At 40.5% G+C, this 24,480-nt stretch overlaps 3 protein-coding genes across 9 annotated transcripts in view; 1 reads left to right on the forward strand and 2 right to left on the reverse strand.

The window, feature by feature from the left end:
- Window positions 1-1,024, reverse strand: part of SETD3 (SET domain containing 3, actin N3(tau)-histidine methyltransferase) — a 63,751-nt gene extending 62,727 nt beyond the window's left edge. Inside the window, exon 1 of one of the 3 annotated variants that reach the window (XM_056347203.1) lies at window positions 877-1,024. The gene's annotated coding sequence lies outside the window, so the exon portion shown is untranslated. The remainder of the gene's footprint in view (window positions 1-876) is intronic. The other 2 variants (XM_056347200.1, XM_056347201.1) reach the window with 2 other exon arrangements.
- On the forward strand, window positions 25-19,733 carry CCNK (cyclin K). 4 transcript variants are annotated; one of them, XM_056347205.1, is made up of 11 exons: window positions 25-173; window positions 3,390-3,642; window positions 4,643-4,724; window positions 5,329-5,460; window positions 6,270-6,375; window positions 6,515-6,572; window positions 8,906-9,075; window positions 10,664-10,947; window positions 15,044-15,077; window positions 16,148-16,222; window positions 18,403-19,733. In XM_056347205.1, exons 2-11 carry the CDS (start codon window positions 3,446-3,448, stop codon window positions 19,023-19,025), a joined length of 1,761 nt encoding a protein of 586 aa, XP_056203180.1. In that variant the 5' UTR covers window positions 25-173; window positions 3,390-3,445; the 3' UTR covers window positions 19,026-19,733. The 4 variants fall into 4 exon arrangements, with proteins under 4 accessions (XP_056203180.1, XP_056203179.1, XP_056203182.1 ...); XM_056347204.1 differs by lacking the exon at window positions 25-173 and adding an exon at window positions 1,380-1,526; XM_056347206.1 differs by lacking the exon at window positions 25-173 and adding an exon at window positions 2,595-2,963.
- Window positions 19,464-24,480, reverse strand: part of CCDC85C (coiled-coil domain containing 85C) — a 116,242-nt gene continuing 111,225 nt past the window's right edge. For both annotated transcript variants that reach the window (XM_056347209.1, XM_056347208.1), the window contains exon 6: window positions 19,464-23,612. In XM_056347209.1, the coding sequence (XP_056203184.1) occupies window positions 23,523-23,612 (90 nt within the window). In that variant the 3' untranslated portion in view covers window positions 19,464-23,522. The remainder of the gene's footprint in view (window positions 23,613-24,480) is intronic.

Consider the following 24,480-nt stretch of genomic DNA (forward strand, 5'->3'; position numbering starts at 1 on the left):
CTCATTTTAAACGCCACTTTTTTTCCCCTCTGAAGGTTTAACCCCTTTACTGAAGCAGGCTGCAGACCGGGCGAGACAAGGAGAGACACCAGAGCGCTCCTTCCCTGCCAGGGAGTTCTCCGAGGAGCCACGTTCCGGCAGAAAGGCTCCCGAACCAGACCCCAGCGCTGGAGGTACGGGAGGCTCCCTGGGAAGCTGCAGGAGTAGGAGTAGGGAGTATTCAAAATGTGTCACATATAAAAAAAGGAATTACATCACGGGGAAAGCAGTTTTAAGCCATTTGTTTTACTCTGGTTTCTGATCAGCCTCTCGGGGAGGATGGGACACGGGAAACGAGGGTGAAGTCGCTAATGCCACCGCCTCGCTGACTTTAAACCTCGCAGAGCGGGCTGAGGCGAGACCGAGCGACCCGCGGCGGAGCCGGAGGGCGACCCGGCGCCGGCCCCCCCCGGTCCCCCGGCGGGAGGGGGAAGCGCCGCGCCGAGGGCGGCCGGCCCCGCTCCCCCACAGCGGCTCCCCTTGGGGAAGGGGCGGGCGCAGCCCCGCACGCGGAGGGGCGTGACGCGTGGGCGCCCCGCGTGTGGGGTAACGGGCGCCCGGCCCGCCAGGCGAGGGAGGAGGCCGGGGCCGGCGCCGCCGGGGGGTTGGGGGGCGGTGAGGAGGAGGGGGCGGCGAGGCCTGGACCCACGCAGCCTGCCCCGAGGCGGCGGCGGAGTGGGTGTCCGAAAAAAGCGGCACCTCCCGCGGGAAGCGAGGCGGTGGGGCGGGCCGCGGCCCCGCGGAGGGCCGCGAGGAAAGACCCGGGCCCCATCGGGGCGAGGGGATATGGGGGGGGGGGGGCCTGGCCGAGGGGCGACCGGCTCAGCCCCGCCTTACCTCCCGCGCGGCGGCAGCTCCTGCCTCGCCTGCTGGGAGTGGCGCGGAGCCCAAGCCCCAAGCGCCGGTCGCCGCTGCCCGCGGGTGAGGAGGCGGCGGCCGAGCTCGCCCCAGCCCCGCACTCCCGGCCCGGCCCCGCCCGCGGTCCAGCCCCGCCCCCTCCCGCACCCCGCCGCCGCCATTGGCCGAACGGCGTCCAGCCGGAAGGCCCCACCCCCTCCGAGACTCATGGCAGCCAATCCCCAGCGACCACCCGTTCGCCTTCGCTACCGGCCTTAAAAACGGGCATGGCAGCTCCCCCATTAGTTGCGATTTAACCCGTGCCTACAGGTTTCTATTGGCTTCCAAGGCTTGCAATCTTCTCCTTCCGGCTTTCTGATTGGTCCGTTCCAGGCTACGAGCGCACGTCGCCCGCCTGCTTCTCAGCTCCTGCAGGAGACGGGATTGGCTGGGGGTGGGGGTTGCTGCTTCTCATTGGCCGTTAGGCCGCAGCGGCTCTGTCCTCGCGCGCTGTGCCCTTGCGACGTCGGCGTAATGACGCAGCAAGCGGCCTGGCCGGGTTCGCAGCATGGCGGCGCGCAGGGCGCGGAGGCTGCGCCGTCGTTAGAGGCCCCGCGCTCCGGTGGGGTCTCCTTTCCCACGCGTGGCCTGTGAGTGTGCCGCGGGCGCGGGGGGGCCGCGGGGCGCCAGCAGTGGGGGCTGCGGTCGCCCGCCCTCCCGGGCCTCCCGCTGGGCGAGGGCCGGGGCCTGGGGAAGAGAGGGAGGGAGCGGGCAGGCCGGGGAGGCGAGCGAGCGCCTCCCTGGGCACCGGCCGTCTTGGCTGCGGCGGGCGGCCGGGCCGCGCCTGGCAGGAGTTGGAACGCCCCCCCGTCGCTGTGGGGGCCCTGGGGTCGGGGCTGGACTCTCGGTGGGCTGCATCGCCGGAGGTAGGATGTAAAAACGCCGGGGTCCGGCTCCCGAGATCTTGTCCGTAGTTACGGGATGCACAGAAAGGCAGAAGAAAAACTTTTTATTGTTCTTTGCGGTCGTTACGGTTTGGGTTGGGATGCTCGGGATGCTTCGCTTAGGATGTTCCGGAGCTGATGATTTGTATTCCTGATGTAGTCGGAAGTGCTTTCACTGCTTATAGAAGCAAGTCTCGTCGCTTCGGGCGATTTTAGTGTTTATTGGGCTTTAAAACTCTGGACGCTGTTCAGAGTGTTAGGAAGCAAAACAACTTGTAAGAAGAATCGTAAAAGTTGTGAAAAATAACGCTGCTTTGGTTAATGTGATGGGAGTGCGTGGTCGTGGCACGGTGCTCTTTTTGTTGGTTCAGGAAATAGTTTTAAGCTGCCATACACTTACTTGTGACAGCTTGGACTGGTCCGTGACCGGTACCATTACGTGTGAAGGTTCTTCCTAAACCAACGTGGAACAGAGACTGTTTCCTTTATTCTGAAAAAGAGAAACTTCTTGGAATTGGACGAGATGCTGATTGCAGGCATCGTTTTTCTGGCAGTTCATGTGATCTTTTTTCCATTTTCAGAAGGGAAACATCTGGAAAATCAACAGCTTAATTTTAAAAGTTTTAAGTTTGGGTCTTCCGGTGTTTTGCTGGGAGGAAAAATATTGCATCATATATTAATCAGTACTTGTTTATGAAGACCTTTGCAGATGACTGCAGTAATTTGCGCATAGTATCTGTAGTTTATTGAATCACGTAAGAGTAGTTTTGTGCCTGAAATAAAGGCAGCAAGGCAGTCGTCATTCTGCCTTTAAATTGAGACATGGCTGAACATCAGTCATAACTCAAACACCAGAATGTTTCCTGCAGAATTTTGTGGTGTAAATGTATATGGAAATGCTGGTAAACACAAGAAAGTATTACACTTTGAGCATAATCAACTGGCTCGTTTTGGGGATGATTTTAGATGCCAGCTTACCCTACGCACAGACTCACGTTAGTTGTCTTGATCTTGGTATGTGAAAGAACACACTAGTTTTGTTACTTTTTTTCTTCAAGTAGTACAAGTACAGACCATTTTACAAAGCTTTTTGGCAAGAGATTTCTGCTATCCTACCACCCATGGATAATTGGTCTCCACCAGGTGGGTAATTAAACAAACATTTAGGCTGCCCTAAAGAATGTGTTTTCCTATTTATGAATAGAAAGTTGACACCCCATCCCCCCCAGCTTTTCCAATTTTGCTGCTACCACCAATGGGTTTTCCTTATCTTGTGGACAAAGCAGGTGAAAGTTGTTCTCCTAAGAAGTAGTAGGTATTGTTGATAATGCATTCTTGACATTTCTTTATTAAACGGGTAATAGCAAAGATAACCTATGTCTCCTTCTTGAATTGAATTTGCAGTATGTGGGGAGGATAAGGGCAAGGTTAAATATTGCTTGTCTTTGAGCATGGAAAAAGTCCCTTCCAGTGGGCAAGGTTAAACACTACTACTCTTTACTCATCTTTGAGTGGGTGTGTGGGAAGTCCCCGCCATTTATAAAGAAATCCTTTTGTATTTTCTTAAAGGTTCTGAAGTGACTATCTGAAGACTTCCTTTTTGAAAACTTAAAAAGCAAGAATAAATGAAGGAGAATAAAGAAAATTCCAGCCCTTCTGTAAACTTGGCAAACCTGGACCATACAAAGCCATGTTGGTACTGGGATAAGAAAGATTTGGCACATACACCATCACAGCTAGAAGGGCTTGATCCAGCTACTGAGGCACGATACCGCAGGGAGGGGGCCAGATTCATATTTGATGTGGGAACGCGTTTAGGGCTGTATCCTTTAAACTCATGTTGTTATGAAATGTCTTTATGAATGGGGATTTTCAGAATGAAATGCACAAGAAATGTCATGTTTAGTTAGCTGTTCAAACGTTTCTTAATCAAAAATCTTTTTGAGTTTTTTTGCCTTTTGATGTAATAAAGTTTTCCTACACGATTTTTATCCATTCATTGGGTAAACAAGGTTTCAGCTGAATCATTTTGGCAGTAGAGGAGTAAGTGATACAGACTTACCAATTAAGGATAACTTTTGGCAGTTATGAAACTCAGTCTTTTACTACATGAAACTATCTCAAATTTTGAATTTTTCATTCATTTTTCTACATATTTTGCCTTTGAGGCTTCTAACCTCTGCCTCCCCATTCTTGTGTTTTTGGGGTTTGTTTTTCTTTGTTTTGGTTTTGTTTAGGTTGGGTTTTTCAACTTTGTATATATTAGTTCTCACCGCTGTCCCACTCTCTCACAGGCTGCCGCTTAAACTTTTGCTTCCTATATTCCTATGCTTCTTTTAATCTTCTCAAGTCTCTGCTTAATAAAACCTGGTGAAGATGAAATTTTACTCTTCTCTAAGGAGAAGAGCAGGGAGCATGTCCAGATTTTATTTGCATTTGTAGGTGTGAATAGGTAGTAACTTTCTTCCACACCAGCACTTTAATATGAAGTGAAAATTGCTCTGTTCCTTCATGTACTTGCTCCTGGTTTTGACCTTTCCTGAGGCAGGTATGGTTTAACACAAGGACGACCATGCACGGATCCTCCTATAAACATGATTGGGACTTTGCACACTTCCAATAAATGCTTCAGGTATCAACTTCACCTGGGCTGAATCATAGTATTTACGAAGCCTTAAGGGTTTTTGTGGCTTTTTTTCCCTAAAGCTTCTGTTTTACTTGCAGTGTTTACTTGATGCAGCAAAATGTATCTTTTCTTTTGTGCACGTTTGATTTTAAATTTGTTTTATGCTCTGTTTGAAAGTCCTTATTCTACACCACAGACATTACGATACTCTAGCAACCGGAATAATTTATTTCCATCGGTTTTATATGTTTCATTCCTTCAAACAATTCCCAAGATATGTAAGTATTTACAATATTGATGACTTAATACAGTGATTGCACTATGCATGGACCATCAGAAATGATGATATTTTACTTGGGTACTACTGCTGGCCACAACTCTTGAGTGATGAAAAATAAGCATTTTATCTTTTAAATCATTACAACTTAAAATACGCTGTTCTTGCTTGTTTACATATTTCTGTTTATGCTTAGAAATATATTTACATTACATTGCAGTAGTGTCTTGCTGATACTGTTCTTTAGAAAGAGTTACAGCTATAGTGCTGGCACTCCTGTACTGTCTAAAAGAAAAAAAGAAGTGTCAATACCATCTTAAAACTGCTTGACAAACAGTGCTGGACCAGGACAAACTCTGCATTGTGTTTATGACATTGAAATAAAGTTGTATAAAATGGACAGTCCTCCAGATTCTGTATTTTTCCTTTGACAAAGTAAAAGCTGAAATTAACACTATAATAAAATCGGAAATTATTATGCTCATTAAATCTTTCCTGGGAAACTTCTGCAGAACTGTTAATGGAAACTGTCAGTGCTTTTACAGTGTTATACTGTATTGCATATCTACGTGCAGACAACTTTTTGAAAGCACTTTCTTTTTTAGGTGACAGGAGCCTGCTGTCTCTTCCTAGCAGGAAAAGTTGAAGAGACACCTAAGAAATGTAAAGATATAATTAAAACAGCTCGTAGCTTGCTAAATGATGTACAGTTTGGACAGTTTGGAGATGACCCAAAGGTAAAAATAATTCATTTCATCCTACTGAACTCCAGCAGTGAAACACATTCATTGGAGCACTGGCTGATTTTCAGTTACTCTACAGCAAATTATACGTTCAACATGCATTTATGTCTCTTTTGTGTAATGTGATAGGTAACTATGAAAATAATTCTTGATAACGCAAGTAGCTTTGGGAGCCTACTGGGATAATTGTTTGTATAAAAGGTTTACGTTTGATTCCATGTAAATTCTGATGTTATTTTGCGTATTAAGTTTGAGTACTTCCAGTCAGAGTTAGGAATGTCATCAAACCGTAAATCATATTTGACAGTCTTAATGTTATTTTAGGAAGTAATTAATAGCAAATCTTAAGTAGGAGAACTACATCTCAAAATTACTGAGAAGTTTCCTGTTTAGAGTATTTGACTTTGGAAAACTATGCTTCTCTCAAAATTTGCTTATTATAAGTAGCAGAAGGATGTGAAACTGTGGAGAGAAATGTGGTAAGAGCTTACCTTTTTGTTGTGATTTTGTATGTGTGGCACTTTCAGGCTGTGTCTGGTTTGATTCTTTCCTCCGTGGAGGAATAGGAATTTTAAACACCACGTTCCCTCTTGTGACTTTAAATAAATGTGAAGTAGTAGTATCTGGGTTTAAAATAATGTTTTAAGTTAGAGAGATTTCTGTTCTCCTGGGAGACAAACCTAACCAAGCAAAAACTGACAGACATGTTTGCCTGGAGATGCTATGTAGTCATACTTTATACCAGCATAAAATATTTGTGAGTAAAAGGAATAATATTGTGGTTACTTTGTAACATTCTCTAGGAAGAAGTGATGGTCCTTGAAAGAATCTTACTACAAACAATAAAGTTTGATTTGCAAGTGGAACATCCATACCAGTTTCTTCTCAAGTATGCCAAACAACTCAAAGGTAAAATATTACAGGGTGAGCAAGTAATGCCTGTTACTAATTTTCAGCACTTAATTTACATTGAGTGCAAGAATATTCTATTCAAAACTGTTTGTCCTTCCTAATTTTATTTCTTAAAACTTTTCTGATTGCTTTTCAGGAGACAAAAATAAAATTCAAAAACTGGTTCAAATGGCATGGACATTTGTCAATGACAGGTAAGGTATTTCTAGGACACCTTTTGACAGTGAAATAATTACTACTGCATACTTCATTCTGGGATTAGATATTTCTTTGGCAGATGGTTGTTAAATGTTTTATTGATTGTGTTCCTCTGTTTTCCTTTCCATCATTACTGTGATAGTTCCACTGAGCAGGGAATCTAGGATGAGTACAGAAGTACGCCATTAAGACCTTTGCAGTTTTAGCGATAATGGTTTAGTGCTGCATTAAAAAAAGTTACTGTTTGAAAGGGCCAAACCCAGTTACAGATCTCCGGGACAGAAGCTGCTTCTTTCCCAATCTGAGAGATGTGGCACATCCTGAGAAAAGAAGTCACTTCCCAATTCCATCATGTTGATCAGTATTTTGGGTTTTTTTAAAGCAATATTTTGGTAATAGTAAACTAGCCATTAAATTCAGTGTGAAATACATTTTTTTAGGACTAGATTTACAATTTCTTGAATAATGGATTTGCAGTACAAGGGTCACATCAATTAATAGGAGTGTGTGTAGAAGCACTTTTCATGTATAATGTGATACTGGGAAAAAAACTAAAACAAAACAACTCAATACACTTTGGTGGTGTTAAGGAGGATTCTACAGAGCTGGGCAGGTTAATTCACCAAGGACAGTTAAATGTAGTTTTTAATTTCCATAGCAAACCCTTAGGAACATATGTAAGTGGCCTGAACTACTCAGAAATGCTGAATAGATTGCTTTCAGTCGTACCTACAGCAGTAGAACACAATTAAAGGAGGTGCATTTTTATTCCTATGCCTAATTTGAAGAAGCCCAGTGTGGATCAGAATTCTGTAGATGTCACCAAAACTCTCCAAATTAACTTGAGCAAAAGGTTGTTTAACATATTTACATGTCAAGAGATGTTTACTTCAGCTGCTGTCAGTCTTGGAGGTGATGATCTTACAGGTGAAGCAAAAATATGGCTTGACAGTAACTGTTAAGATTGTCATGGAAAACTTCTGTTATGTATCCATCAAACTTTGGGCACTATTGGGAATTAGGTGGTGTTTGACAATTCAAGAAATTTCATAATTAAAGAAAATGCACCTCAGGAAAACATTAGTATGAAGTTGGAGCAGTTGTTTTGGGTAATACCTCTTTTCTTGAGAGGCTGTCGTGCTTACTTAATAAGCACTATATTAGAATTGTACTTGTTTTCTAGGATCCTGGGGAAATAATTCTGTACTTTGCACTGCAGGCCCTTAGAACAGGGGCTTTTGTCTTAACGCAGCCACAGTACACCCCGCAAGTAAATGTCATGAAAGTAATAATAAGAAATCATCTTTTTAAGAGCTAGTTCTTGTGTCTTTTTGTACTGTTTACTGCTGACCTGATTCTGCCAGTGTTCAAGTATCCCGTTGGCCTTCAGTTACATGTAGCCCACTGGAGAGAAAATGGATTTAAACCACTGTCTAGGCTACTGTTGTGATGAATTTAAGGATATAATAATGAATTAATCAGTGAATTTGCAGAAACTTAGCTGACTAGCAGAATCTAAAAATTTCTAAGCAGATCCTATGCTACAGAATCTATGGCAGAAAAAGAAAGAAAAAAGGGAAAAGAAAAAAAGGAAAAAAAATTAATTTAAAATTAGTATCAGGAAACAGTAACTTTGATTATGACAGGAACTTTGTTAATACCAATAATAGCAGTTATTTTAGCACTAGCTTTAACAAAGGCTATTCAAAAGAGAACCTTTTACAGTTTTTACAGCTATACCTAAAACTTGCATCGTGCTTGACAAATTGCTTTACAAATTCATGCTGGCTGTTCTGTGGGGGTTTTTTTAGTACTTGTTTACATTTTATTGAAAAACATTTGGAAACTCTGAAATCCTAATGTGGGCATCAACCCCTAACTAATGTAATGCAGTGACAGCACGTTTCTGTTCCGTAGCAACAAACATGAACACTATATTTAGTCTCACACTACAGGTGAGACTACGGTGGAATATAGCGGGCCATACTTGGAATATGCTGTCTTTTCCTTCTTCCTCCACACCTATATAGTGTGAGGTTTTCTATTTTGAAACTCCAAACTTGATATTCTTATGTGGTATATAGCTTCTGTAGGTGTATGCCCTTTGTATTATCTGTGTAAAATTACCTTGTTTCACGATAGCAGTAGTGCAGAAACAGTTTAGATTTGTAAACTGTTTTGTTTAACAAAGCTCTTAATTTTAATTATCTCGGATGTTAGTGTGGTGCAGTTTTATGCTCTGTTAATTATAGCTGTCATAGATTAAAGTGTTGTACTTTGACAATCAGAATTACCTTCAGGGTTTGTTTTGTTTTATTTTATGTTCTAGTCTCTGCACTACGCTGTCACTGCAGTGGGAACCTGAGATTATAGCTGTTGCAGTTATGTACTTAGCAGGCCGTTTGTGTAAGTTTGAAATACAGGAGTGGACATCAAAACCAATGTACAGACGATGGTGGGAGCAATTTGTCCAAGATGTTCCTGTTGATGTTCTGGAAGGTATGAAATGCGTTTGCCACAAACAGTAGAATTTCCTTTAGCTGTGTGACCTAGGTCATAAGTAAATGCAGATTGCTTTCTATCTAGGTTTTAGTCAAAATAATCATGTGTAGAGTATGTAGCTCAGGTCACCTGTGCTATGCCTTAACTAAGGTTTAAATCAAACTGGCTTAGTCTGGAAGCATATTGTTATCATGATTAGCCTTCTGGTCAATATTTACTTTATGACTTGTCTAGTTTATAACGCAGTTAATTAGCTGCTAAATTATCATGGGGTGTGTTTTCTTTTTTTCAATGATTCCCTTCTCCCCAGTTTAGATAAGCAGCTCTATGAACACTGAAACTAATGGAGCCTGTTTTCCAGTGGTTTTATCATTGATGTTTGACTTCTTTAACCAGATTATGCTAGGCTGGGGTTTTTTTATGGTGTACCACAACTGAAGAACAGATTATGAGGGATGAATTCTGGTGTGTGTGTGAATTCTGATTGGGAACAAATTACAGAATTTTTTTTTCATCAATACAGATATCTTAATACTGTTCCCATTGTGTGTATGTCTTGCTCATCTTTACCTGCTGCTTGTCCTTCTGAGGGAGAGAACCCTGGGAAGCTCATAAAACAAAGCAGGAACTTCCTTGACTCTTGTGAAGAAAATTGTGTTTATGTGGCCACTAATTTGTCTTCATTACAGTTTTTACTGACTTACCTGGTACAAATGTCAAGCTAAGCATGTTTCTAGTTCCATAAATTGCTTTAGGAACCTTTTAAAAAGTGATGCTTTTAACAGTCTGGCATTGGGTTCTAAGGGATTTTTGCAAGTGAAACATATATGTTGCTGTTCAGGTGGTTTAGTCCTTGTTGCTCTTAGAACTTTTAGGTGAATACCCTACAGTTCTGATGATTTTTAAAGTGCTTACTTCCTATGTTTCTATTATGGTGTTCTTCAGAGTTCCTTCAGTTTCAGATGGATCCTCTGCTGAATCCTTGTCAAAGAGGGCTGTAAATGGGAATCTTTTCGGTTTCTGCTGCTGCATCAGTGAATACTTGTGGAAAGAACTCATTTAGCTTTTCTAGAAAAGTTTGCCTTGAGTGCTGCTCTTGCACCTGGTTATGTTGGGCCTACATGATTTCTTACAGACCTTTAGCTCCTGATGTGTTGGAAAAAGAATTTAGGACTAGTCCTTCACTTAGTTTCCTGAAACTTTTTTGACTGGCCTAACTGGACGTGTATGTTTTAACATACAATCTTTCACTCACTTTATTACTGTCCTGTTTTGTAGTTATATGGTAACTTGTTTCTCCAAGCACGCAATGTTGGCATAGGTTATATTAATACCAAGACACCTTGTTCTTCTTCTGAAAGGTGTGCAAATACATCTACGTATTGTTCAGCATAGGCAGAAGAAACTAAAAAATGCAGTTGAAAAATAATCTGTTTTAAAGAAGTCAAATCTGTGGTCATTATAAGTAATACTTGCAATCACTTTTTCTGAAGTTCATGTCCAGTAAAAATCTCAGTTGATAATTCTGTATCGAATGTACACTTGTACATTATGGAGGTATAATTTTTTTTTTTTTTCCCCAAAGACATCTGTCATCAGATCCTGGATCTATACTCACAGGGGAAACAGCAAATGCCTCACCATACTCCTCACCAGTTGCAGCAGCCACCATCTCTTCAATCTACACCCCAGGCACCTACGGTACAGCAATCCCAGCAATCCCAGAGTTCAGAGCAATCACAGACTCAGCAGCAAAAAGAGTCGCAACAGTCAGCACAACAGCAGCAGCAGCAACAGCAAACACAAGCACAGCAATCTAAAAAACCCTCTCCCCAGTCAAGTCCTCCTAGACAGATTAAAAGACCAGCAGTAAGTTTAACTTTAACTTGCATTTTATCAGTTCAAGCTGATCTGATGTCCATTTGGTTTAAAGGCTGCAGTGTGCAGAAGACTTGTGTGTGTTTTAAGAATGAGCTTGGTAATTAATTCTGTGTGGTAGACTTCTCTCGGTTTTATGGCAAGTGTGTTGGTGTAGAATAGCCATTATAGTTGTGGCATACCATATCCTTATTCCACATGGGGCAAAACCAGTGGAGAGACACTGAAGTTAGTATAAGCTAATAAGGTTCTAAGTGTTTGTGGTTCTGTGCTATCAAATTTTGTTGTTTTCGCTGTTAAGCAGGCTTGATTTAGGGACACAGTGCTGATGAAGACATTATTTGACTCTCTGGTCTTTGATTACAAATATAAGGGAATGGTGACGTTTGAAAGTATGTAAAAATTCTTAGAAAAAGTCTTTCAAAATAATCTACTAACAGTAGAAGCCTATAAATGCATCATACATTAAAGTCTCACTTCGTATGTATTATCACCTCATCTTTGAAAATAAGAAGGTACATTAGCAGTTGGATAATATCACAAGTACTCTCAGTACTTTTCCACAGTCATCAAGTTCAAATGAAGCTTTCAGACCTTAATCTGCACTTTTTGTGGTTTTTTTTTTCACTTCTAAGTTATAAAAAAAAAAAAAAAAAAAGTGTTAAAAGTGTGGCCCAAATCTTCTTGCATGTATTTAGTAAGAGGACTGTTTTCAAAAGTAAAATCTTTGGAACAAGTCCATTTAGGAAGTAAATTCTGTACAGCTTTTACAGCTTATGCTCTAACTTGTAATTAATGCATGCCCAAACTAGAGAACAGACATCAAGGTGGAAAAAAAAACAACCCACCCAACCCCAAGAAAACAAAAACCCAGGAAGAAGCAACAGATGATAGTATGAAACTGAATTGGAATAGTGCAGCATCTTCATGATAGCAGCTTCCTAGAAAAGAGAGAGATGTAACTCTGTAAAACCTTGGTCTTGTCATTGCAAGATACGGCCTACTGCTAGAGGAAAAAAATCTCCCCTGAAACGTATAGTTTTTGCACTGAACTTTTTTGAGTTGTTCTGGATAAAAAGCTGATAAAATGAGTTTGTTAGCTTGAAAATTGGGAGAGCTCTTTTTAGGTAGTATGTATTTCTTTTCATACTTTTTCTACCATCAGCACAAATTCTGCTTGACTAGTCAGATCTGTAGGGTAGGGAACTGTTTCCCTATTTTTATTCAATAGAAATGCCTGGGACAGTTTGGCACATCAGAAACTATAAATAACAATTTGGATTTTTCTGTGTGTGTCCATTTAATTGTAAGTTGTTGTAAATGCTTGTTCTTTCATGTAAAGGCTCTACCTCTCAGTACTACTGATTTCAGCCCATCCCATGTGTTAATGAAGTACCTCATTTTATATATATATATATATATATATATAAAAATATATTTATATATAACAAAAAAAGTTATACCTTTTGGATGAATACTGTCAGTTGTTCTTTAAAAATTGCCTGTGGTCAAGCCATCAGAGCAACTTACCTTTTCTTGAAATTAAGTTTGAGGTCCATCACCTAATAATTAAGGAATTGAATAGTACAGCTAAGAAGGTAAGTCCTGGTATACTGCAGGCATCCAGAACAAATATAAATCAGAGTGACTCATCAGGAGTTTTGTAGAACAGCACAAACAGCATAGATTTGAGGAAAGCAAATGTGTCAAGCTGAAGTCATTCTTTCTCCAGAAAGCAGTCTAGGAGAACAATATGTATAGTGTTTGAAAGATATACTTGGTGCTTCTAAAATGTTCTACAGCGAGATCTACCATAAACCTTACCTAAAATGTTTGCCACCTTCTATAAATAGGGCTTTGCATGGCTTCCCCTTTGGTTTGTACAGAAGATAAATGCACTTTGTTCCTGGAGGCCAGATTTCCCAGTTACATGAACTTTTATAACTCCATTACCTTCTACTGTGCCAAGATACTTTCAAGCGGCTGAGGGATTGGCCCATGACGTAGAGACCCATACCAGATATCTAAAGCATCTGCACATCCTCTGCATCACTAGTGGTGAACAGCACTTGAACGTACAGTTGACTTCACTAAAAATACACTGGTGAATCATTAAATGTAAATGTAATGTAAAAGTAAATGGTAGATTTAATTTGATTAAACTACAGATTGTTAGTGGGAATGATTTTAACGCATATGAAAACAGCACTGAAAGAATAGTTCCATTGTAGTATGGATTGATCTTATTATGAAAGTATTAAATAACAATAGGTCTACTAATAAATAATGTTGACCCTGGGATGTCATGGCTGGAGCAATACAAACTACAATGCAGTAGAAGGACCATAAAAACCCTCATCTTTCAGCAGCTGCCATTATTAGAGAAGTGATTTAAATTTGTATACGCTTTGGTTTTGCTGCTTCTTGGTATTTTTTTTTCCCCTTTAGCATAAATACAGCTTAAACTGTTGCTTGTTTGACCTATTTGGCTCCAGTTGCTATTTCTGTTCTAATGGTGTACCTCAACAACGTTATTTTCTGAATGTCGCTCCATGTCAACAAACGCACAACAATTGAACTGCTTGCCACTTGAAGTGATCAACTGACTTCATGGAATGAGTGATTTTTTGGAAATGTTGCAATAAGTAGTGGAGACTTGCTTCTGTTTGGAAGTGTGGGGAGATCTAATGTTTGCATGCAGTTTTACAGGCAAGGAATTTAGTGCTAGAAAATAGAGAAAAGACCACCCAAGTAAAATGAAGGCAGCAGATGAGTCTGTGAGAGTTACCAAGAAAAGTATGTATGTTTGGAATGGGAAGATAAAGATTGTCCTTAAAAAGCAGGAAAGCAGCCAGAAGGTGGCTGGAGATGAATTGAAGTGGGTATCAAAAGAATGTAAGAATGGGGTAGCCTCATGCAGGCCTTGGGTACCTTTGTATTGACAGCAAAAATCTTGAGAATACCCATCAGAATTAAGGAAAATACATTGTTCAAGTTGGAGTGAAATGTATGTCCATTCTTGTGTGGAAAGTGAAGTGATAGGAACTGAGCAACAGTTTGTGAGGATAAAGCCATTAGAGGCAAATAGTCCCTTAAAAACAAACTCTTTCATTCAAAAGACAGAGAAGCTGTACAGTGTACAGAAGTGCACAGTACCCCTCTGACTTTTATCATTAATTTTAAATACATTTGTAACTAAGCTTTTTGTACTTAAAATTTCAGTTAGGTTTTCTGCTTTTCTCAGAGACCATCCACTAGCAACCTCAGTTGGACTAAGTAAACTGGAAAGATTTTTCTTACTCCCTTGTCTGTGATTGTTAAAACCCCCACCAAACACCACAAAACAACAACAATAAAAAAAACCCAACAACCAAAAACTGGTGATTGGAAGAGTGGTGTGAGGTTTTGTGGTTTTGCTTTGTGTGCATGAATTTATTTTTTTTCTGGCGTAACATTTGGCTTTTATACAGTGCTTTCCATCTGAAGGCTTCTGAAATGTTTTACACTGAGCAACACTTTCACTGCCCTCCTGTCCTGGTAAATAAAGCATAAAGGACTGAAGTGATTTTGGCAAAGGTTGAATGACAGGACAAAGCAGAATTAGGAACAGAGGCCAAGTCTCTTGCTTTCAGTTCAGTGAGCAGTGTACTGGACCATGACGTATGTGCAGTGGATGATAAATAAATTAAACAAGATGTAGTACTCAACAGTGAGAACAGCAGGAAATGCTGGATCTAAAATAGCTGCTATTTTTTCAGTCCTTTCATTCTGCCAGTTAAGCTGGGCTTTCCCAATGTGATTTGACTTTGTTCAGTGTTTGTGTTGCATCTGTCTAAAGAGATGGGACATTTGTAGCCTCCTAATAAAAATATAGGAACTAGGAATGAATAAACGGTTTATTCTGCCTCCTTTTAGGGGAGGGAGGAGGAAACCAGTTCCGAGTTGGAAACTGGTTTTGATTTAGTCAGATCTGCACAAAAGCTCTTCAGCAGGCTGTAAGTTGTTTCCCATGTGTCTCGCTTGTTACCATTTTAAAATGCTTTGTATTTCACAATGGTCTTAATTCTCCTTTCTTTTTTTTAAACAGGCTGTATCTCCAAAAGAAGAAACGAAGACAACAGGTAAATGTTAATATCATACTGCTTTCATTTTACTGTTTTGAGCAAAAAAAGTAATCTGCTGACGTGCACTTAGCTTGTTTGCTTACAGGCTTGGCGGTTGTAACCTATTTTGATCCTAATAATGTGTCTTTAAATATATACTGTAACTATTTTTAAAATGTTTTGAACTGCAAAACTTGAGAAAATGGAGTACAACTGTGCTCTAAGAGTCCCTTAAATACAGTCTGTTCAGTAGAAGTCAACTACTAAACAACTACTCAACTCTCAGTGTGTAAGTCCGTGCGTCATTTGGAGTAGTTCTTCAGCAAGCTGTGGGACCTTGCAGTGACTGAAGGTACTATGTCATGAAAAGCTGCACTAACATTAAGTCTGTTGGTGAACATTTGTAGTCAGTTGTTGGCATGGCTGTGAGTGAAGGGCGTTTTGTGTAAATATATAGGCTGCCTTAAGAAATGCTACACTGCACTGATCACATCTAGTTCTTTTCATTTGGTTGGTTGGTTGTTTTTTGGTTTGTTTGGGGTTTTTTTCCCTTCATTTTGCTCTTTTGGAACAATGTATTTTAAGATAGCAAGGATGTGATTCTGCAACCTTTCCCAAGTAAGTCTGGCACTTCTCACTCTGGCTCTGCCAGATAGATTCCAGAGAGCCGTCTCTGCTCCCTCCTCTCTCCTGTGCAGTTGCCATTCTGTTTGATTTCTGGACACACATTCCCCTAGCAGAGCATAGTTCAACTTGTTTTAACTATCTACGTTAGAATTTTGTGTTAGAAAATGTACATGTGCTCATCTACACTTACATACTGTTACCAGGACAATTGTATCTAGTTAAAAAATACATAGCTTGAACTTCTAGCCTTGTGTTCTTTTGGAAGACTTGTGATATTTGATGTCACTTTATACAAAGATTTGATTTTAGTTTTCTTTATTAAACTTATCTAGTATATAGGATTTCCACTGTACTTTTGCATAGTGTAATATGATATGATAATGATTAGCATGAGACCAGAGTTGGAATTTCGAAAATATTGCAGAGCAATAGCCAATTAGGAACTTGTAAATGTGTTTTAGAACCACCACCACCATCTAAAATTCCTAAAATTGAAACATCACATCCACCAATACCTCCTGCACATCCACCTCCAGGTAAGCTTTTATTTTCTTAAGCACACTTACTCTTGCTGTTAATTGCCTTGCTTTACTTGCAGATGTTGGTAATGGTCTGGGGGCAGGGGTTGTTGCCTTGAGTAATCAACTTGGCAGGTAAAAGTGTTAGGTAGATAAGCTCTAGAGGGAATTTCATCTTGGTAGCACAGGCTTTTCCAGACAGAAGCAAAAAAGTTACGATGGAAACAAGACTCCCTAGGTGGACAAAGGCAAAACCAAGTTGTGACTGTTAAAGGCCCAGAAGATTAAAACTGTCACCAGCAGGCAAAAAGGGACTTATGTTCTCAAAAGGATGGCAGATGTCATATTGTATTACTAGAGCAGCTTCCAGCTGTCTTACAGAAGTCCTTCATGTTGCACTTTTAGTATAGAAACTCTACAGGTGTGTAACTTCTGAACAGTTAGGGCGATACTTTCTTTGCTGTGTCCCAGAAGAGGACTTTCAACACTGCACACATGCCTTATGTTTGCAAAATAAAACTGTACTGTTGTAAAAATGTGCTTCCAGCGCCTTGATGCATTAGCTGTCCTTCCAGTGACCCTTAAATACGACATAAATGTTTTATAGAGCATGGTCTATAATGTAACTGTAACATGACAGCTTCTAACAGGGAGCTACAAGGGAGAAAAACAGTGCTCTGAAATATAGTAGGGCTGGTTTTCCCATTTGTTAAAATCATTTAAGAATGAAGGGGTTCTTCTAAATACCATGTTCGTTATTCCTCCAGTTGTTAAATCTTGAATGCACATCTTGCATCCAGAATGATTCTGAAAATGAGTAAATGGGGAAGTAATTGCCTCCTATAATTGAAGAGCTGGAAGTCATTGAAATCATGGGTACCACAGCCAGCACACCACCTTGCATGATCTAATTAAGTAGCTGTCTTAGGGGACAATTTTGCTGTTAAAATTATGACTGCATAGGTAAGGCAACTCCTGTTTAGGCAGGTAAAAATTTGTTCCCCTTGTTTTCTAAAATTTTCCTCTTAACGTTTGTTTATACAAGCAATCATTGGATAAGTACTGAAAATTTGCAAGAACAGTCTTTAGAGACCAACTTTTCCCTCAGAGCCCCAAAGACAAAAATCAGATGAAAACGAAGAATGTTTATTGACCAGATGAATAGAAGTACTAGAAGGTGGATTTATCTCAAATTCTGTTCAGCACTGTCAGTTTGGTTGTTGCGTGTCACTGGAAATGAGTGCCCTCTATCTGCTTCTAAATAACTTTAAGAACAATGCACAATGTTTTAGATGTTTATATATACAAGCAAGATGGATGTCAAGATGCCCCAAACATTTTTGTTGGGCATTTTAATACTGACTGTATGACCATACAGAGATGTTGCCATTAGGTCAGTCTTCTTATTGTGGTATTCCTTAATTTATAATGTCTACGTAAGAGGGGAAAAAAAAAAATCAGATTCTTATTTAAAGAGGGGACAGTTTAAAGCACGTTCTTCCCAGAAATGGCTAAGTATAATATTCTGTAAAACTCTGGCCTTTCATTTAACTTCCCCAGACTGCCAGGTACTGAGTTCCCTGAAACTAATTGGTGGAGCAAAGCTTATCAGATTTCATGTCTCAAGCAATCTATCATACTTTCTTATTTACCCTCTGGTTTTCTTTTTTCTTTCTTTTGGTAAAGAGGTTTAGAACTGACTGTTCAGGATTTGACACTTAGGCTTGTATTCTCAAATAGTATTTCCCAACATGGGAGGCAGATGAAAGGCAGAGGGTAATCCCAGCCGCCTCCTGGATTATGAAAGAGGTAGAAAGGAGGCCTGGACTAAAGAATATATTGAAGCACTGGTCAAGAGGGTTTTGGTATCTTGGGTCCCATGACTTTTTAAATCTGCTAGTTGTGATTCTGTCCATCCGGTCTGTTAATTTCTGCAGTTTGTAGAACAATACTTAGATTATAAGAAAACAGTAATAAGAAAGGAAGATGTATTTGACTTTTAGAGTGGGAAAAGCTGACCTCGGAGCTTTGTTATTACCTAGTGACATGAGAAAGTCTGACTGGATACCATATGGCATATAGAGACTTAGAGAATTGAGTCCTCTTTTGGTATGTTAACTGGAGGAAAAATTTAAAGTATTCAGAAGCTGTTACTGCCACTGTCCTTCAAAAAAAATAAATGCCATTTTCTTTTCCAGAGCGCAAGCCTCCTTTGACAACTGCCGTTTCAATGGGAGAAGCAGAGCAATCTACTACTGTGGACTCAGTAGATATGCCAAAGGTCCAGATTCCTCCCCCTGCTCATCCTGCCCCAGTACATCAACCTCCACCCCTGCCACATCGTCCCCCGCCCCCACCCCCCACCAGTTATATTACAGGGATGTCTACTACAAATTCTTACATGTCAGGGGAAGGTTATCAAAGTCTTCAGTCAATGATGAAAACAGAAGGACCAACTTACGGAGCTTTACCACCGGCCTACGGACCACCAACTCATCTACCATATCATCCTCATGTCTATCCTCCCAACCCTCCACCACCAGTTCCACCTCCACCCCCTACTTCATTTCCTCCACCCAATATTCCACCTCCTACTCCTGGATATCCTCCTCCACCTACATACAACCCTAATTTCCCACCTCCGAGATTGCCTCCAACTCACGCAGTACCACCTCATCCGCCTCCAGGGCTGGGAATGCCACCAGCTAGTTACCCCCCACCTACTGTTCCCCCAGGTGGACAGCCACCTGTACCACCTCCAATTCCACCACCTGGTATGCCACCTGTAGCAGGACTTGGACGTGCTACGTGGATGAGATAGCATGAGGTAATTTGCACGATATCCCTTTATGTTGACTAGGCAGGAGTAGCTGGCCAAAACCTACATTGTAAAGATGAAGAGGAGGGTAATTTGTATAATTTAGATGAAGAAATGAGAAGGTGAAATGAAAATTTAGCTTATCTGTTTGCAGTATTGTTTATGGTGAGTTATAGGCTTCTAGATTTTAATCAGCTTTGCAGTATCTATTCTAACGTTATACATTTGACTTAAGTTTTATTAATTGTCTTGAGTTATTCCAGCACTGGATTACTTTGTACTAGCAAACCCAGCCATATTGGCTCAATTATGTCAGTAAGAAGAAAATTCCCTTCTAGAAAGCAGTGCCTATTTTTGAGTATCAAAATAGCCAGATATCATGAAATTTGATCTACAATAAGAAATTTGATTTTGAATAATAATTAAAACAACACTATGTCAAGCATAAAAGCTACTTTATTTAAGAGAGATTCTGAACGCTAGCTGACTGGAATAATACTGAGGTGTTTGCCTTGCTGATATTTTTGGTTTGGAATGTACTGGTATCTTTAGAGTATTGTATGTTTACACCTGTTTGCAAATTGCTGTACATAATATATATATTTTCTAAGTGTGAAAGTCTGAATGTAACAACCTACTGTGATGTACATCCTGGTTATAAATGGGACTACTTCATTCACATCTACCCAAATAAAATTGGTTCTGAATTTAGTGGGCTTCCAGGTTTTTCTTACTCGTTCAGAATTTGTAACTATGGTACTTACTGCAAGATATTTCAGCACTGATCTCCCAAATCTTACTCATCAGTTTTATTTAAAAAGAAGGTATTTTATTTTTTTCAACTAGAAGTATACACTATCACAATCAATCTCTTACTTCATTTTTACTAAAATATTTCAAATGAATGTTTTACACACATTATCAAAAAAATCTGTACTATTACTTTCCCTCCCCCAAAAAGCCAGAGTGGTTCAATAATAGGTAAAAACGCGTGCTAAGTTCTAAAGAATTTTGCTATATACACAACAGCAGGTGCTAACTTTTCCAGTTCTTTGTAAATCATATACAGAAAATATAGCAGGGCTGTAAGATCACAGGTTTAACAGAAATCAAACTTTAAACTGATTTCTAAAGCAGCACAAATAGACTTTTCCCCACATTATGAAAAATATACAATTTTATCACTTTACAGTCATGCACTTTGAAAAAGATCAGTAGTACTCTTCCCCCACAGTTTCTAAAAAGATAAAAGGTCACTTTAACACTGATTTCTTCTCATATCTAATATTTGGATAAAAATGTGCCATTCTCAGACAAGGTTGTGCTCAGCAGTCTTACCACTGTTGGTGTGAAGAGCCAACTGAAGCTGGTTATACCGCAGCATTCCAGAAACTGTTACGGGAACGCCGCTCACTTCAGTCACTCCCAACAAAAGTCAAGGATGTGATGTTTACTTCCCTTAAGCAAGCAAAGTCCATTTGTAAACAGTGGATGCTTTCTTTGCCAGAGGATTGCAGAGCCCAGGGCTTTAATCTTGAGGAAATTAACGCGCCCCAAATATATCAATTCAATGGCTGCTATTTCAAGGGATGCTCCCCTTCCACTGTACAAAGCTCCTCAGGTAGTTTTCACTGAAGGCTCAGCACATAGGTAAGTGAATTTAAGTAAGCATATAAAACATCTTTTTAGACAACTGAAAATGGAGCACCCAAGTAATCCTGTAAAGCCATTGAGCGTCATTTCACCCCAGGAAGTCACTTCATAGTTCAATTGGAGCTAAGCATGAAGAGTAGCAAGCCTAAACCCCCCCGGACAGTAACACCCCAACATACAGCACTGTCATGTTCTTATGCAAAATTGATGTTGCACATATTACACTGAAGATTAATGTTGCCAAATAGGATCTTAAAAAAAAAAAAAAAAAAAAAAAAGGAAAAAAAAAAAAGGGGGGGTGGGGGTGGGTGGGATATACCCTAACACTGTAAAGATTGTTCAGCTGAACTACTGGCTACCCTGTAAAACTGGCTCTATAGGAGCTGCAGCACTAATGGACCTCAACTGCAGCATCTTTCCCCAGTAGGTGAGATCTGCAGGTGGAACAAAAGAAGCTTTGCTTGAAATCATTGAATAGATTATGAGAGAGATTTGATAGCAGGGAGTATTTGAATGAGAATTACATAGCTGGTGTGACTAGTAATCTGATTAGTATAGCTCTTGTCTTGTTGAGAGGACCTGCTAGTCTAATATACTCCTAAAATAGCAAGCATATCATCAACACAATTAACTCTCTACAACTGCTGGCAACATTTGCATTGCGTTAGTTAAAATTCACTGACGTAAATTAACCTTGTTCCCAATATGCTTAAATTCTCTGCTTAATCCAGCGATTAGATGCCACCAAAATTAAAATGGGCTTTCAAGCAGATAGATTAAAGTAAACCTCGGTTCAACATTACATGTTAAGGAAGAATGGTGCCTCTGCTTTACATCACCCTTTCTGGTACGAAAATCTCAAGGTATAAATTGTACAGGAGGAAGACAAGTGATCAACGGTGACTAGAAACTGCAGGTCAAAACAAAAAGTGAAGAGGAAGAAATCCAGATTCCTCTAACGATGCCATATTTTAAAGGTGACAGACTAGAATGGATTTTTCCAGGCTCCACAGGGTTAGGTATTAGCTAGCTCAGTGTCCACTGCCTCCAGCAGCAGAAAGAAACAAACCATGGGTGAATGTGTGAGTGAGAGTATGCACCTGTGTTTTGGGAGGGGATCTTGTTTGTTTTTTCAGAATAACCGTCTCATCTGGAGTGTTACATTGTTACTTCTGCAGGCAATAAGGAAGTCGTGCTTACTCTGACTGGTTACTATGTATTTTGTTTGTATTCCTCCTCTATTTTTTTTTTTTTTTTGCTGGTTACAGATTTTGGCTCTGACACTGCAAATTCTTCACCCGGGCAGCTGGTTTATTGTATACCATGGGACCAATTACCTTTCATAACTTGCAGCATGGGCTCCCTGGTATTTTATCAGTGCTCCTTGTTAATATAATACCACAAGTCAAGAGCTCAACCTGTCCAGCTAATTCAGCTGTCTGTAGCTGTGACTGACTCTTACGGAGAATAAAAAGAAAGTGATGGTGTATGAGGTCATTAAATCTTCAAACTAATCACTAGAGTCGATGCAACTTTTGAAGAGGAGGCTTTGATCTTTTCACATGCCTGTCTCTAAAATTATTTTACACCAATGAGATAATAACCAAGTCCTGCTTCCTTGGACTACTGGGAAAGAACATCTACCAAAATACAGGGACAGCTGCTGTGACATCTTGGAAAAGAAGGGGGTCAAATTCTTACCACTATACAAGCAGCTACTCCACAATAGCAGAATATAAGTCCCATTGTTTTATATACAACCATTTGAAGAAGAAAAAACCCACTTGTTTTGGTTCATTAACAAAAATAAAGCTTGAATGGCAGGAAGTAGTCTCACCTGACAGCCCGTGTTTATGTTTTTATTCAGCTCTGCAAGGTGGTGGTTTGATTACCTTACACAGGAACCAGTATAGGTGAGGGATCCAGCAAGAACATTAAAAAAAAAATACCCAAATCTTCCTTATGTGAAAGATGAGCTGCTCTCCAAGATCCTGTGAAAGCCATAAGCACTGTTAGGATGGCAGTTTCTGCTGAATTAGTTTGTAATAAAAGCTTTACAGGAAAAGTGTTGCCATTATTTGTAGGCAATACTGGCGTGTGGCTACGTGACTGCATTCACATTAGGACTGCAGAAATCTTGTGTCATTTGTTCATGAAAAACAGTTCATTAACAGCTGATACGGAGTCTCAAGCCTTTCCGTACGCCTGTGTGAGGAGCACCGCTGTACAACGGTACAAGTGGTTTTAGCTTGCCACTCAAAATTTTACACAGCGCCTCGTGAAAACAGTTGCATGTCATTCTTCAAAATAAGGACCTCCAAAATGAGTGTGAGCAGCTCAGGAGCTTGGCAGGCAGTTAGGCCAATGAATTCAAGTTGCGTTTTCCTTGGAAGGTGCTGCCTGGAGCCACTAACCCAGCTGTAAATCACTGAGAAGCAGGTGGACAGGAGTGATAAAAACTGTGACTTCTCTGCAAGTGACTTCTCTTCTTGTTCCTCTTAGAAATTCTCTTGAGTTGGTTAATTCTACAAACAGACCATTACAACAAAGCAGGTTTGAACTACAATACAAATGATGCAAGTCTGGCATTATTGGATGGTTACCCACTGAACAGTAGTTCCAGAGCACCACAGCCTGGAAATCAGGCCTTTAGCTGCCGTATTTACACTATTGTTACAAAAAAAGCAGGGGAAAATAAAAAATAAAAAAAAAAAGAAGGAAAAAAAAAAAGGGAAACCCTGAAAAAACCTCAACCCCAACTACCCAAGAACAGGCAGTTAGAAATGCTGAGCTCTGCCTCTTTAGTCTTCACAGAATCGACCCCTTCCAGTCTTCGGGACGGTGTTCCTACAAGGGACCCTTGAACTGGTTTCCTGACAGATGTTGCCTGATGGAGGGTTTGGAGCTCGCAGCATCACCTAGCTTTCGCCAGACAACCTGTAAGAAAAAAAATAAATAAAGTGACGGGGGAGAGAAAGGCAGGAATTAAACCAACCCCAAAGCCTCTGACGAGGTGCAGTGCTTTCACAGTAGCATGCTGCCTGAAAGCAGAATGAGCCGCTCCCTAGCGCTGGGCTGTAATTCTGAGCAGAGCCACTGGATGGCACCTGTGCACCAGTTTCCAAGGAGAAAACCATTGATGCATTTTTCTAATTAGTCCCTCTTGAAATTAGAACCATTTTTGCCTGGGGTAATAGTATAAAACAAATACACTAGGTTCGAATTTAAGTTCAATGGTAGGTCAACCGTGGCATGCTTACAGAAAAGATGTTACTATGAACAGAAAAGAAAATGAAAAAGATAATGATTAAAAAAATTGCATATATATATATGACTTTCTAAAAACATATATTTTATCATTCCAGGGCCACTGGAGTAAGGAAGAGTATTTTTTAAAAAATAAGACACTTCAAAGTACTTCATAGCTGCCCTGAATCTACATAAATTGAATAGTTAAAGAAAAAACAGCTGATGATAGACAAACAGAAATGAGTCCATTTGGGAGGATGAAGTTTTGCCTTTCTCCCTGCTTGGCTACAAGGCAACGTGGCATTAAGCAGATAAAATATCCTAGTTGGGAAGCCCTCGTTTACTCTGGTCTTGGCTTTTCTCATAGGGATCCAGCAGCCAAAGTGAAATGCCTCAGCCCTTGCCAAGGATGCTTGCAGTGATTAGCTCTGCAAGATGCACTTGTGTTCCGTACATTCTCTTTTTAGGGTTGAGGTGATTTTCAGAATTTAAATGGAGGGTTAGGCTCCTCTCTGCTGGTGTGAGGCACTAAATGATGCTGCCTGGGTGACCTGCA

The sequence above is a fragment of the Falco biarmicus genome, chromosome 7 (assembly GCF_023638135.1).
Source record: "Falco biarmicus isolate bFalBia1 chromosome 7, bFalBia1.pri, whole genome shotgun sequence".
NCBI classification, from domain to species: Eukaryota; Metazoa; Chordata; class Aves; order Falconiformes; family Falconidae; genus Falco; species Falco biarmicus.